This window comes from Phyllostomus discolor, chromosome 3 (genome assembly GCF_004126475.2).
Source record: "Phyllostomus discolor isolate MPI-MPIP mPhyDis1 chromosome 3, mPhyDis1.pri.v3, whole genome shotgun sequence".
In the NCBI taxonomy this organism is placed as follows: domain Eukaryota; kingdom Metazoa; phylum Chordata; class Mammalia; order Chiroptera; family Phyllostomidae; genus Phyllostomus; species Phyllostomus discolor.
In genome coordinates, this window is record NC_040905.2 from 71139413 (window position 1) to 71155877 (window position 16465).

The 16465-nt window shown below is 41.9% G+C and overlaps 1 protein-coding gene across 2 annotated transcripts in view; it reads right to left on the bottom strand.

Annotated features, from left to right (window-relative positions):
* Window positions 1-6708: 6708 nt before the first annotated feature.
* Window positions 6709-16465, bottom strand: part of EFNA5 (ephrin A5) — a 278368-nt gene continuing 268611 nt past the window's right edge. The window contains exons 4-5 of one of the 2 annotated variants that reach the window (XM_028508040.2): window positions 16138-16218; window positions 6709-10994 (exon numbers count right to left, since the gene is read on the bottom strand). In XM_028508040.2, the coding sequence (XP_028363841.1) occupies window positions 10873-10994; window positions 16138-16218 (203 nt within the window). In that variant the 3' untranslated portion in view covers window positions 6709-10872. The remainder of the gene's footprint in view (window positions 10995-16137; window positions 16219-16465) is intronic. The other variant, XM_028508048.2, reaches the window with a different exon arrangement.

Sequence of the window (16465 nt, forward strand, 5' to 3'; positions counted from 1 at the left end):
TCTGGCCTATGGGCAGTGCCCCATAAATGACAGCTAAGTGAATAAGTGAATCCTTATACTCTTCTTTCCTGGGGCTAGTTCTAGATAAAGTAAAGTAACTAGCAGACTGCTTGTGGTTTTATATCATTTATTTGCCAATAAATAGGGAATTACAGAGGGTTCTGGATTCTAAAACATGACATATTTCACTGTCCATCTGTCCTTTTAAGATTTTTTTTTCTTGTTCTGTAAGAATCAAGCCATTGTGGAAGAGTTAGCAAGTGAATAATCTACAACTATGGCTGCTGTCACAGATACATAAACCGAGTGGCTTAAACAATGGAAATTCATGTCTCATAGTTCTGGAGGTGGGGACGTCTGAGATTAACATGCCAGCCAGCGTGGCCAGGTTCTGGTGAGGGCCATCTTGCCGGTTTGCAGGCAGCCCTCTTCTCACTGAGACTTCATGCAGTGGAGAGCAGGCAGAAGCCAGCTCTCGTGTTTCCTCTTACAAGGACCCTAACTGCCCTCAGGACCTAATCCCCTCCCAGAGGCCTTGTCTCCAAATATCACCACATTGGGGATTGGGGTTTCAACGTAAGAATTTGGGAGGGACGCAAACATGCAGCCTATAATAAGACTAAACCTCATTTGAAGGTGAGAAGCTAGTTCTTCTCTCTAGTACCCTGGCGCGGAGGGAAGGCTGGAGAACCCCCCTCAGAATATGAACTCTTCCCACTGTACCATGTGCTTCTCAGGGCCCTAGACAGACATCACAGATGCCTGGGACAGGAAGCTTGGGTCAGCCCCTCCCAGGGATTGCAGACATGTCACATGAGTGTGCTTCACTCCCTCACATAGATTTCCCAATGGGATTGTCTCCAGCTGGCAACTGCACCAAGGTTCTGGGACTGCGGCAGGAGGCCCCGTCATGTAGCACCAAGCACAGAGTTACGCTGAGCAAAGGCCTCTTCCTGCCAGGGCATGCCTCCCATCGCCTAGTCACCCTTTGGTTATCCTGCCTGCACATCTATAAACTCGATCAGGGCAGAGAAGGGGGTTGGAAGCAGAAGAAATATTGTACTGACTGGAAAAAAAATCAATCTTCCCTTTTGTAGATCTCCCACACACACCAAAAGAGAATAATTTTTTTGAGGTGTCCTCTTGGTTCTTTCCATATTGCTTAAGAGGAACACTTTCCAGTACTTGGGGGCCTTCTTCTGAGATGCTGCATATGCCTGCCTCATACAAGAACTGGGTTTCTGGTGGCAATCACCTTTGCTCCCTTCTCTGCTGTCTCTTGTGCTTCCCATAGCATTTTGGGTTATTTTGGTCAATTTTTGTGAAAAGAATACTCATCTGCTTTTTCTTCCTCCTGTCCGCAGAGCTGACAAAGTTTGGGCCAGAGCAGCGTGGTGTCAGAGCCTGCTGTGAGCAGTTCAGCTAAGGGGTCTCGTGTCCTCAGTAGACAGAGTAGGTAATAAGTCTTGTGGGCAGGATCGATGATAAAAGAAAGAAAAAAAACCCAGAACTAAGAGATAAGGACAGCCAGATTCCAGCTAAAACTGATTCAGCCTGCTAATGAATTCACTAGCTAGGACTGAATTCTTGATACTCTTCTCACTTCTCAAATCAAGTTTAAAAATTGATTCCATGCCAGTTACAAGGGGCAGAGCTGTCACTAACCAGGGAGCTTAACTTGCTTTGTTGCATACTGACAGGGACCAGAGAAGGGCAAGACCCACGCAGAATGCAGGGCACTCTAATTCATGGTGACCTCCATTTCTGAAGTAAAAGTAAACCAGGGGTTTGTAATTTGCACGTGTACAGTCCAGACTAAATGAAACCCAATGAAGAAATGAATTTAAGGAAGTCACAAACCGACATGAAATTTTATTGCCTCTGAGGAACCTTGCACCGAGACTGGTCATCCCTTGAAGGTGCAGATCCCAGACTTCCAGTGTTCAGAGTCCACACTCTCATACTTAGCCAGCTGGACCAACAGGCGAAGTTGTAGGTGCAGAGGTCAGTATAACAATGGTTCTGCCTCATGGCAGAACACGGAGGAGCACAGTGCACAGAGAAACTGGGTGCGCTGAGGAAAAGACACTATGGATCCTAAATTCCAAGTGATGTTCCCTGTCAGTGTAGACAGTTGGTCATTTACATCTGGGGCTCTGGAAAATTCTCTACAGTGTGATCAGATCTGTAAACACCACAATGCTCCGCTGGCCATCTTCTAGCAGGACTTCTTTTAACCACTACATTCTTGCCCTGTGTCTTTAGACGTTATCAGCCCGATGTTTAAATGCATCTAAAGTGACCCTCAGCACCCTTTCAAATATGGTGCTGCTCAGTACAGGCAACACCAAGACAAAAAGGTGCTGCAAATACATTATTAGAAAAAAAATGTAAAAGAGAACACAGGGAAACTACTGAAAGAAGTGACACTACAAATTATTTTCTCTTCAATTCTCCTCAATTTTTAGAGAAGTTTGAATATGCACATAAGCTGGGGATGACTTGAGAAATAGTAGAATTAAAGCTACATTTGAAAAAGTCCACTTTTATAATAAAGCCATCGACTCGCAGACAAGAAAATCTGGGAAGTTGCCTAGTGCCCCTCTCCCAGTTACAGTGCATTTGAAACTTCCTAAAGAAGGGGAAGACACTTCATTTGTTTTCCTGCGGCTGGAGCGCTTCATCCAGTTCTCAGGAATGAAGAGGAACACACATGGGGGCCCCTATGCAAATCCTACATCAGCTCGACTCTGGTTCTTTCCCAAGGCTACCTGAGTTAAGTCGCTTTATTCTCCGTTTCTCCAGGGGAGAACGACAACAGTCCTCCTTTCCACTTCATTCTTCCCAAGCTTGTTGGAAAAAGCCATTAGTTTATGTTTTATTCTTGATGCCTGTAAGATCTTGGGAGGAAATGCTCTCGATAAACCGCAAAGCCTATTACTGTTTTAAGAAGCACCCGCATCTTCCAGGGGAAGGAACACGCCGGCTCCCGGCAGGAGAAGTAGATGCAGTCAGCGTTCTGGCTGGCACACTGTCTCTAGGAAAAAAATTTAAAAGACACAGATCTTCTTGTTCTGTCTGCTGCAGATAATGTCCAGATCTAGCAAAAGCAAAGCACAAATTTTGGAGGCATTAACACGTTCCACACTCTGTGCTACATAAATTGTTTTCTGCTTTTGGTCCAAAAGAACAAGCTCTGAACAAAAAAGGAGAGGATACTAGGGTGTTGATAAAATGCATTTTCTAAGATGTGCGTAAGAAGAAACATGTTCTTTCTCCTATTTTAGCGTCTTGTTTCACGGCTGGGAGGGAAAGAAACGACTTTGGCTACCTGCATTTCAAACGATATGTGCAGTTTGCAGGAACACCTGGCACTTGGGAACAAAACAGCATGCAAAAATATTTTGTTCTATTTTCCCATTGTAATCTTTCTAAGAGATTTTTTTTTGTTCCTCTCTTTGTGTTCTTGTCAAGATTGACAAGCATCCGGGTGTTACCAAATGACATGAAGTTCTTGCTTGAATAATCATGACTGAAATCCGGGATATTTCAAAGCACACTATTGACTCAGAGAGCCACCTCCTAGACTGAATTCTTCAGCGTGAACTCTGACTGACAGCGTCTGTGAAGTGGTGCCGTTTCCCCAAACTCTCAGGCCCTCCCCTGTCCCTCCCACAGCTCTGCTCTTGGGATCCTCATCTCAGGGTGTTAGTTGCGTTGCTAAAAAGATTTCTTTTATTAATGCAGAAATCCCACCTTTAGGAATTAAACTGAGTCAAAAAAAAAGTAGAGAATAAGACAAGGAACTGAAGTTCTTTTTATTTGAAGTGAATGTCACTGTCTTGTTGACCTTCCTTCCAGGTGGAGCCCACATGATGCCGTTGCTGGGAGTAAGATGGCAGAGCTCACAGGACACTTAGAATGGAGGCAGAGGGGGTTTTAATGAAAAGTAATGGAATCATGTTTTACTCTCAGCATGTACTGAGGTTCCTGGGAAGAGAGTGTGACAATCTCTAATGGAAATTGCCAAAGGGGTTCTTAGGTTGGGATAGGCTGAACATGAGGCCTTTAGTCTGTTTTCTTCTGTCTAGTGCTGAAGGGTAGCTCCTACCTAGGAACATAGAAAAAGCCCATTTTTTTTTCTCTTAGATGCTTATTTTTTTAGAGTGGTTGAGCTAATCATGTCTCCCAAGACAACACTTGGTAAAGCCCTTGACCAATTCCTTAGGCAATACAATTTCCTGCCTTTAAAAAAAAATCTTGTGCATTCGTTTATCACCTGTCTAGAAAGGACACACAATTATTGCAAATTTACTGTTCACAGGGCCCATCAGCTGTTACAACTCCATTTTTAAAATAGGCATACATATGTACTTAACCACTGAACGACTTGACTAACATAGCAGAATATATCAAACTAAAAACCGATACAGAATATTGGCCTAATTTGTTGTTTATAATCATTCAGAAGCACTTGTTTTCCAGAGAAACTGTGCAAAATTACAGTGCTTTTCACAGTATTTTTGCCAGTGCTTTCCTGAAAGATGCTTGTATTATCAGCAGATTATGAAACTAAGCTTTGCAAACAATGTCTAAGAAACTGTTTTGCAAACAATTACTAAGAAACTGTTAGAATGGTCAGCAAGCAATTCATCAGAATTTTGGTGAACATTTTTATTTATGACACCTCTATTATATAGATACCTATAGTGAGATAAAAGATTCTAATCCATAGCTGGAATAAGAGATTCAAATACATAGATGTGTTTTATTCACCCAAATTTTCCCTACGGTTCTTTTTATATAACATCTTAAATAACTCAAGCATCCCAAGTACTTTGTCACCAAGCAAACTAAGTGTGGTTCACACAGCAATGCTTGCAGTCCCCATTCAGTCTGACCTGCCTTCCCACTAGAGTATGCGACACTTTCTATTGTGAACTGGCCCTTTGATCGGGGACTTACAAATCACTCTCCAATTGTCTTAGTCCCCAACTTTGCATGTTTTGCATTTGTTCTTCTGTGATCTGTGCTGGGCAGCCTTCTCCTTGGTAGGACCCTAGATATCTCACAATTTGGTGTGGATGCAGTCTCAGCTCCAGGAGCAGCTGATTATTCTTTAAAGCAAAATCTGAAATTGTCACCTTTTCAGCATTTCCCTACTTCCTTAGGGCTCTATGCTGATTTTTCTGGGCCAATATTCTCATAATTTGCTTCACTGACACTAGATGCTGTCTTGGGTTTTTTCATTCCTACAGTTACCATTGTAGCTACTCTGAAAACATACTCTGTGTACTACGCTGTTCTCTTACAGCCTACAGTGACTTTTAACTAACCATTTTCTATTTCATCAGAAGCTCTTAACCCCATTTTGACTATTTGTAAAGATGATTTCCTTTAACTCTTAGCTTCCCAATCTTCACCCCAAACTTTTCCTCCATCCACTTAATTAAAAACGAAATCTCCCTGCTTATTCATTAGTATAAATGCTTGAATTTTATATTTTTTCTACTTTATGCCCCTATATATGCTCATACATTGTCTGCCTTATGTTGTGAACTTTGAAAGAACAGACTAGAAACATAAACTTTATTCTGCACAGCACTAAGCACAATGCCATGGTTACTTAAATGTTTTTGACGATGATGGTGATGATGATAATGACAATGTAAGGCTGTCCTGGCTTGAAACTATCACATAGGTGGTCCAATACATCTTTAAAAAAATATGAGTTGTTCCTCATTCTACAAAGCTGTCATTCTTCATTAGCAAAAAAGGTTACAGTAAGTTATAATTAGTGTTTAGTGCCCTGTCAAATAATTAAGTATAATAAAAAGCTTTCAATGAGTTTAATGTTAACATGGTATGATTAAAGCCAAGTCTTGAAATGCATTAGGTGTCTATTATGTCAGATATTTGAGGCTTTTTCCCCTTTACAGATGAAATTTTTGATTTGTGCTTATGTTATCATCAGAGTCAAAATTCACATCACTCATACAAAATGGGCTTGATGGTACCTAGCAAAGGCAATATTCAGGAAATCAAGCAAATAAATTATACAACCCTGTTATTTGACTGATAAGGGAAGTAAGTCCCAAAGACACTGTGTGACTTGCCCAAGGTCACGCAGTAGTAAGCTAATTCTCTCTTGCTAGTGAGAATTGAGGTTTTGGGTTATATCGAAGGAATTATCATCACAGTCATTATTTCTTTCAGAGGTTTAAGATATTTACTGGAAAAAAGTTTATTATGTCTTTTTCTTCATCGGGTAGAAAATATATGCAAAGTAAACACAATTTGTATTTAGCTCTCATATTTAATAGTCACTTAAGGATGCAGGGCTTGTCATAGCACCTCTTTTAAGGCTCAGATACAGAGACAAGGCTGAAATCTCACCATTTTCTCATGAGAATAACTGGAATGTGCCTAGATACTTGGCCATTTCTAACCCTGCATTCTTTGAGCTTCTCAGGCCTTCTCTTGTACATTCCTATTATCTTTTTTGTCCACAAAGATTCTGAAAAATCAGCAAAGTACAAGTAGCCCCTGAAATAAAGGCGTCATTCAAGGAACAAAGAAGTAGAAGGAGGGCTCCAATTAAAATGATGAAAATCTTTAATTTTTATTTAGGTATACTTGTATGGACACGTGTATATACAAATACAGATCGTATGGGGTTTGTTTGTGTGTGGGTTTTTGTTTTTTTTTTACACTTTTCTTAACGTTTATATAATGTCAGCATTTCAAAACAGCACTCGATGAGTAAGTGCAAAGCAGGGCAGTACAAGCACAGGACCACACGGAGCTGGACTTCACACCCAGACGCACACACAATGAGTGGCTTCAATGGGGTGTCAAGAGTAAGCATGGAAAGCGGATTTTGACTCATGGGTAACCTCCAACATGCCAGCATCTATTAAACTGTACAGACAATGGGAGCAAGCCCATTGTAGGGAGATTTGTCTCACATCCGAGCAGCTCTGGGGCAAATGCATGGGAAAAGCTCAGTGATGCCAAACCAGAGACAGACCTGCCCATTCAAGGTTCCGAGGGAAAATAAAACGTGGGAGGAAGGAGAGAGACAAAAAAATAAACACAAGAAATAAAAGGGGTTTGTAGGCAAACGGGGTGTTGGTGGAGGTGGTTCTCAAAAGAAACTAGTGACCACAGCTCTGGGAGCAATGAATGGAAAGGAGGAGTTTAAACTGTTTTTCTAGTTTGGGAAAAACTAATAAAAATGGCTGCTGCCGTTGCTAAGGCACCAGAGAAAAGCAACGTTCCTGGAAATCCACAGGTACTGTGTAACTCTTCCTTTCACAGTGACAGAGGGAAACACCCGCCCCGCTGAACCTTCCTGAAGGAACTGTTGGCAGTCTTTCCCACACCCGGGCTGGGTGATACCGGTCATTTTTCCCCGGGGCAAAGTGAAGCTGTGAAAACCACCACAAAGGAAATGAAACCAAAGTACAGAACTGTTTCTGAATTCCCTAAACCTTTTCAAACCAACATGCCGGGGTGAGGGGAAAAGAAACCCCACCATAGGGCTCCAACATCAGACCGTGAAAACACCGAGAACAGAATAGTGATCAAAAAGTCACGTTGTTCCGGGCCCCAAGATGGTGGAGTCTCACGTTTGGGAGCGCGACGACCACACGCGCGTCTGTGGAGCAGTGTCTCGGCCATTTGTGACTCTTCTCGAGCAAGTATACACATTGGATGTTTCAAAGCCTTAATGCATGTTTTGTATCCTGAAGGACTATTGTTCTCACTTACAAAAGACATAAGAATCAAATTAATACTTTATTATCAAACACTATATACAACAGAGGTTGCTAATAATACAGAATTTAAAGAACGCAGTTTTTTTTAATGTTTTACTTTTCTTTCCTCTGCCACCCAAGAAAGTACAGTACAAAACAATAGTCTAAACTAACACGGACTGTTAACTGGTCTATTAAAGGATACACGGTATCCACTAAACAGACAGATCCTTATTTCCCTGCTTCATGTTGCAAAGCCCTAGGCGACCAGGGCCAAAGGTCGCTGGGGTTTGACTAACGGGCTGAGAGGCAGCTAAGGCTGTCCTTCAGACTTTTGAATTGTTTTTGAAATTAAAAGCTGCTACAAAGTTGCATTGACATCCTGCTAAGCCCCCAGAGGGTTGTAACACACCACAAAAGGCCACCAGCACTTTTTGGACAAGATGAAAACTGTCTGATACCAATCATCCTGAAAACTCCGCGGCAAGCATTACCTACAATTACGTCACTTATAGGTAGAGAAGCACACAGTCTACTGGTGTGGATAGTCTTGCTACTTTTATCTTATTTTACTTAATTTGTAGTGGCACAATGGTGAAGTAAAGGGGTCTAATTTCACTGTGAAAAATGAAAGAGTTGGCAGAGAGGGCCATGAGTTATTATTTCATCATTTGTTAGAGACAAATGCTAGAAAAACCACAGAAGTCACCATTTCTAAAATGAAATTAGCACTGCTAATGTAGTAATGACTAACTGGAATCATTACAGGATCATTTGATTTCCTTGTGGTTATAGGACATGCAGTATTATTTTGGTTCTGACTATCGATCCATTTTAGAAGGTATCTCTTTTTCCTCTATCCAAATCCCACTGGACCAACAAGCCTGTAACTATTAATAAAAAGTAGTATTATTGGATATTACTGAGAGTACTGAGTATATAAATAGTTAAAGAAAAAAGAATCCAATGCTGTGAACTTTTATTTCAGCGAAATGGTGGCTGCTGTCTGCGAATAGGACTCTGCCACTCCGGAGAAGCTCCTGATGTCTGGGGAACACAGCTGATTGTACGGGCGAGGCTGGCAACCCCACTCACCGGTTCCAAGAGCACGCAGACCCAGCAGTGACATCCACTCCAAACAGATCAGGTAAGCCCAGATTACATCTCAGCATGCGTACAAACTCCCCAGGGCACAGTACCTTTATTGCTGCCTTTTGTTCACATACTTTTCTAATTTAGAACTGCTCACAATTCTTAACAAATTCCCATTCATGAAATCTGTCCATAATATGACCTTGGTTTGTTTTTTTTTCTTTACACATACTTTAAAAATATGTTAAAACCCCCTCTTTTGCTGGAATTCTTCCAATTTTTCATATCACATGATGATCATTGAATTTGCTTTTCTCGTTCAAAAGGCATGGTTTCTATTGACATGTCGTGCAAGAGCAAAAAAGGCAAGCTTTCTTTTCCATTGGTCTGATGCTTTTCCCTGTCTAGGCTTTGGAGCTGAGAGTCCGGGACAGCCTCACCAGTAGAAACCCCCAAGGCTTGCATTTCCTGGTAACTGACTGGAGACACCCCTTCCTGGCCACGCTGAGATTCCTCACACACAGGGTCATCCTGCATTTATTCTCCTTCAGCCCCATCCCCACAATGAAACAAGATAGCCCCCATATTCTAAATGTATCAAGGGATACCACTTTTTCTCACAAGTTTAAATAGGACAAGCATATATACTCACTCTCAGCATAAAGTATATCTAAATAATGTATTTTCTATTCTAGTGGATTTTTAAAAAAATATTTTGTTAAAGTCTTTGGGACTCCACCTTGTTTATCTCCCACAGATAAACACATGTTCCCCCAATGCTTCAGGCTGTGTCAGAAAGGGAAAGAATATAAAATCAACACTTGAATTTTTTTATTCCACACTTTGGAATTTTTATTCCAAATTTCCCTTTAGCCCTCCCAAGTAGTACTGACTGACTCTCCAGGTGACAGGGGTTTATGTCGGAGCCCCTGTAGTTGTGGAGTGTGGAGCGAGACGTGGGTACTGGGGGAGGAGTCGGGGAAAGGCCACAGCACACTGGCGCTCCAGCAAAGCCAAATCACATCTCCTCTGGCCACTGGCATCTTTTCCTTGGTTCCTATTGTGCCCCAGAGGAGTATCCAAAGCTATTCCCTTATGCACTCATCAACCCTGGCTTGTCAGCCTTGGGGAAGGTCACTTTATTCATAAAAATGCCTCTTTGAGTTTCTTTAAAAAAAATAGTTGTAGCACCATGGTGATCTGTATTCAAAGGGAAAAAAAATCTGGTGTACACTGCCCAGTCACCAAAAAATTAGAGGCACTCATACATACACACCCCCACCAAACTTGAGTTTTCTCTGGTTTCATACTTGCTCTGTGCTAGCATTCTGGCACCTTACCCGCCTCCTGGGAAAAAAAGGCTTCTTTTAAGGAGCACACGTTTTACTGTCAAGAATGCTTTAAGACAGTCATCTAAAAAACAAAAACAAAAAACCAGTGTCTCAACCTTTGAGAAGCCTGTTCATTTACACACTCCAAGAGGAAATGGTGTAGTATTATATTTGTTCCTAATACCTCCCCTCTGGCCTTGACATGGTGACACGATGCCCTGCACGATTATCCCGCAGTCCAGACTGAGAAGGCATAAATATCGTCCGGGAGAGTCAAACCCTCCCGGGCCTCGCCCTCACGGGCTGCATCTGCCACTATTCTTCCTCGACCACCTGCTGCTGACACAGTGCACTGACGGAGGTGAGCTCTTAGAGGAGAATGCACAGGCGCTGATGACCACTAGCGTCCCTACAACAATTTGGCATTTTCATCTGGAGTCCGTTTAATTTGGAAGGGGTGAGAAAAGTCATGGGCAAGGGCTGGGGATGGGGCGAGGGAGGCGGCAACTACTTTAGCCCCCCATGGCCCCAAGTTGTTGCTTAGAATTCAGGCTGAAAGAAAGAAAACAAAAATCTGACATTTGCCAAAAAACCAACAACAAGTCCCTTCTTAGGATGAGCAGTTAGGTGGATCTCTGGTGTTCCAAGACCCTGATGTTTTCTGTGACAGGTGACGAGAGGAGACTGTGCTATAATGTCAAAAGCATCGCCAGGAGGAACAGTAGGATTGCCAAAAGGCGGCTGGGTATCCTTGGTGTTTGTGCCGCGTTCTCACCGCGGGATGGCTCGGCTGACTCATGTACGGTGTCATCTGTTCGAATAGAAAGCACACATTCCAATGAGATTTCACATCCTTAATAACTCTCTTGCAGCAGCCTGCTGTTAACAGACCTCACCACCCTCTGCAAAGTAAGGTAATGAACCTTGTGCCACCATTGACTTTCATGTCTGCATAATCACTCATTATTTACGGCAAACAAAAGAGAGGCAGACAAAATTGGACTTTCTCAGCAATAGTAATATAGTTTCCTTAAAAATTGAGGGGAAAAACGTATGCCCACATGGTAACCCTTGGCATGTGCGCTCCTATGGCTTGCCAGAAGTTAGACACACTTTGCACAGACTTGAGATCTCTGAATGTAACGTTTAAACCCAAGATGCCACGGAGAAGCAAGTAACACGTTTGGGGTGGGGGCAGTTATGTTGGCATATTAGTGGTTAATTGGAATGGGCTGCCCATTTTCCTCATTTAAAGCAGTGTCACAGGATTAGTGTTGAATGCCTGGGTGTTGGAAGCCTAGATGAATTTTCAGATATGAGAAATCAGATGCCCAAACAACAGCATTTGATGTAAACTATGTGTGATGCCTACTAAACCTCGATACACCAGTGCCTGCTGGTTTGCTTACAATTAGGCATCAATTATGGTGCTATTTCCATTACAAACCCTGTATCCCCAGGATTAAATTACTTGAACTTAACTATTTTTATTTTTTATCAGGCTGAAGCTTGGCACATAAATTATCAGCGTGGATGCAAATTTTCCTCTAAATAAAATGGATTAAGTGAGGTAAGCTTCTTTTATTTAGCTATAAGTGTTCTGTGAGGCTGCCTCTGACTTTGGATAGCCTTCCTGATCTGCATGATTAACAGGCTTAACTTCGAAACAGGAACTTTGTGGCAATTAGTACCCAAAGACAGATCGGAGGTTTGCCTCTGAGCCCTGCTATGCTCTCATACTGCGTATCTTCTTCCTCGCACCTGGCCGACCTTATCGCTGAACTGCACGTTCTTGGGGCCGACAGTGGAGTTCTGTGGTAGATTTTATTTCAGCATCGGGGCCCTTCCCGTAGGAGCTCAGCCTTCATCATCTTGGCTGTGCTCACTAGACGGAACGGTGACAAGTGAGACTCCAGTGGTGGTTCTCAATTTTGTAGACCTCAGAGGACAATCTCTAATACCCCTGAATGACCTACCTCACACCTTTAACGGATTAACTATCTGTTGTTTTAAATTTACTTATATTTTCAGAACACAACACATCACAATAAGGATGCTTTTTCTTCACTGGGTGGAGACACACCCTCTATTATTTGTCCTAAGGTGACTGCTTTTCAGCCTCTGCTTCAGGTATGCTCAGGTAGGCCACTTTTGTTCATCATGTTCATGCCAACATGAACTAAGAAATATGTTTTCTTAGCTTTGAGTCTTCTGCCCTGGAGGGCTCTTATGTTAGCCTGTCCTTGCATAGAAGCTGCGGTGTCCCTATGCCAGATCGGCTCCCTTCTCCTGGCCCTCAGCAAACCTGCATCGAGTGGCTATTACCTTAGGAGACAAGAAACGGTTAGAAAGCAAGAATGGAAAGTTAAATGGAGGCAGAGGAAAATATAAAGCTCCACACAGTTCAGCCAAATAATTGTGGACTCTTTACTATGTTCTTTCTCACCCTTGCAAAGGTATTAAATCTGTACTTAACAGGAGGTACATGTAAATGCCCTTAATAGCCCTGAAATTAAAATTCAAATCATTTCTTAAGAGCACCAATATATAGTCAATCAGAACAATAGATTACAGCAGGCTTAATTGTAAAAGAACCATAAATCCTGAGGATTGCAGAGTTCACTTTGAAATACCACTTACTTTATATACCTGAAATTACATCAGCTATTGGATCCTTCTCCACCTGATTTTTACTAAGCTATTACCCTGTCCTCAAGGTTGGAAGTGCACTGCTAAAAGCTACCCAAGTGACACCCTGAGTACTCAGTGTGAGCTTGAAGGAACCAGCCCTGCCTGTCCTTCCAGGGTGCTCAGTGAGGGCTGTCTATTGCTCCACGCTCGCAGCAGAAGACAGGGTGAATGAACCTACAGGACATCGAGAAGGAAGCATTTGTTTTTCATATAAGTGAAACATGAGGCTAAATGTGCTTTTCAGTTCTCAATAATGAGCCATCTTTAAAATCAGCCCTTTTCTAAGCAATCAACCAGTAAGTACCATCTTGCCCTTAAAGAAGAAAATCTGTCCCATTAGGGCATCATGGTTCTTCAGTTCTCCCTGCAACATGCTGGTCCAGGCTCCGGATTCTACAAAGCATGCTTTGATTAAAACAGAGCCTCACTGTTGAGAGACTCTATGGCCCCGAGAAGCAAACTGAGAAACATGCTGCTATTTGAATAAATCTGAACAATCTCAGAATTCTAAGAGGGAATTCATAAGCAAAATCTATCCCAATGGAAATTATACCTAAACAAGAGAATTTCTAACACTTGTAACAATCAAGGTGACTTGGGAGAAGAAAATATTCTTCTTCAGAAGCCAAATCAAGTCTTGCCTCCCGGCTACAGGGTTCCACACGTGAGGGTTTCAGGAGTTAACTGGGAGGGCACTAGCAATATTTTGGAGCATATTATGTGGCATATGTCTGCCCTGAGATCATCCTGTGTCCCTGATGATAGGAAACTGGCAGGCAGAGTGTGCAAGCAAACATCAAAGACAAACACATTCCAAAGACAGGTGAATTAGTACACATTGCTGAAAACATGCAGTGGAAACCTTTCTGGCTTGACAGACTCATAACGTCTGGGTTTACAAATCTAACCGCATTTTGTAAGGAATAAGGTGAAGTACTCAGATTTATTACTGAATTTACACAGCCAGGGATGGCAGGGCAACCTTGTCGTACTTGTCCAGTGAAGATGCTCACCAGAAAGCCCTTAAGCACCGTCAGGGCTGACTCAAGGAGCTTTTTCTGCATGAATACCTACGCAGGTTCACCTGCGTGCCCACTCCTCCCCTCCCCGCGCTATCTCTGGCTCCATTTTATCAAACTTGCATCAGTTACCTGGACAATTGCCCCCAATAGATTTGGGGGCTATTGTGACTTTTAAATGCTCAGTAAAAAAGAGTCTTTCCCCAAAGACTATGAGAGATGCTCATGTATGAATGCATCTCAAGATGTTGCATTTTATCATTAGTTGAAGTCAAAGGTATTTTATTGCCAGAATAGTCCTCAGTGTGCTTCTTCAGTAGCAGAGAAAAACACACTATCTGTTATGCTTTTGAGCAGCCTCTTGCTTTCTTGATAGGCAATGGAATTTGCCTGAAAAAGAGATTATTGGAAAGATATGCCTACATTCTGTAACAGCTTGCATCAGAAAATCGTATTCAGGGTAACGCATGTTTAGAACATGCCTAACTTGGCTGGTCCTTTTATGCATGACATAGACAAAGCCGAGAGAGACAAGTGCTTTTTATGAACTTTTCTACAGACAGGACACACAGGTAAGAGAGTCCCACTTCTATATTAACGTTGGAATGCAAGTTGAGAGATCTGCATATTAAATAAACCTGCATCTCTCTTGAACTAGCTGTGTGACCTGAGCTCATCCACTGGGCACGTCTCAGTTATGAAAGGAAGAGTGCAGACTCCATGGTCCTTACAAGACATCCATCCAACTCATAGATCCTACGGTGGCCTGAGTCCTGGAGCTTGTGAGGAGCCTGGTACCTTGAAAAGCCACAGTGATGCTTCCAGATTTCCAGGACACATTTAAAATGCAACTTTCTAAAACAGCTAACTGATCCCTTGGGAGCCACTAGGGCCTCTGAGAGCTTATTGTACACACCTCTCATTTGTGCTCTGGGTAAGATGCTTGCCTTAGAAAAACAAGAATGCTTGGGGAAAAAAACCTAACTCCTCCTGTCAGTTACAACGTGAAAGCTATTGTATGTCCCGAGGCACCGCATTTACTCAGGCTAAGTTTCCCTAAGGCTCATTGACTGCCTGTCCCAGTAACAATACTTGAAGGATAAAGTAGAGCTCACACCCTTCAGTTTCTAGGGCCATAAGAAAGAAGTCCTACTGCAAATAGATGAAAGAAAGTCTCTGTTTACATAAGGGGAGGGGGCTCACATCTTTCTGTGGAGAGGAAATAATTTTACTTCCCTTAAGCTTTGAGATGATCACCGGAGATGGGTAGGCAAACCAGTAAAGATCTTGAGCAAACAGGGCCAGGAAAAGAACCCACAGGAAGGCGAGCAGACAGAGGCACACTCCTCAGTGAATGGTGCACAGGGGCTCCCACTCCTCACTATCAGTCTATGGTTGCATTAAACAGCCACATTGAATTGATAACTAAGAGGATAGTGTATAAGTTTACATTATCTACAGTATTCTACACTGTATGTGCTTCAGTGAGTGTGCTTTTTTCTTCAGTGAGTGGGTTTTCTTTTTCTTCACCATGATGGGGGAAAGTTTGAGGATGTAGAAATTAGTAATAGATAAAACCTCTTTATCCTTAATACCTATCTTGCCTCAGTAATCAAAGATCACATTTGGCTCGATAGACTAATACATTTGTAGGAGCAGCAGGTGTGTGAATTTTTGGTATTAGGAGGCAACATGATTATACTTCTCCAAATCAATTACTATTAACAATAGTGCCAATATCTGAAATAAACTAAAGTACTTCAGTGATGCATGTGACTTTCTAGAGAAAACTGAGTATGTTGAGTTAGTTACTATTTTATGTAATAATAGTCTTATTACTTTTATCCACAGATCTGGACATAATATAAAAAAATTATAAGCATATACAGTAGAAATTTTTTGTCTTATCTGAAAACAGATCCATTACTATTCACAGTGACTCGCTGGCATGCTGGGAGGATATGGTAAAAAGTAGTGAGATTTTAGCATTCTGATGGGCCTCTACATTAGGATACTGCATTATATCAAACCCATGTCCAAAACAGAAAAGTCATTTTATCTAACATGCACTACACAAAGATACTGGAGGAATGAGATAGAATATAAGTAATATTAGCATTGCTAGCAATGAGCAAAAAGCAGAGCAACTCTAACATGCAAACATGCGGAGAGGAAGAAAGGAAAAAAAGTACTGAAGCACCAGAGAGATGCATTTGTTAAGAGAGATTCTCTAAGCATACTAACCTGCTGGTTCTAATGAATTTTCTACTTTGTCGTTAACATCGAAAACACGATCATGAACACCTATAGTTTTCATACAGCTATCTATAACAAAAATAGAGATAACAGCCAAATATGTTAGTGCAGACACCCTTAAACTCCCATTTCTTTCTTTTATCTTTCTCTCTATTTTTCCTTGCATTTATGTAGAGATTGTTTTACAATCAATGGCACGTTTCCAAATGCCAATATTGTTCCCATTTGCTGTGCACATACAACAGTTTAAGAAACAACAAGTTAGCAACTGCTGTGTACTTAAAAGCATCGTGAAGAATGATGAGAAAAAATCTGA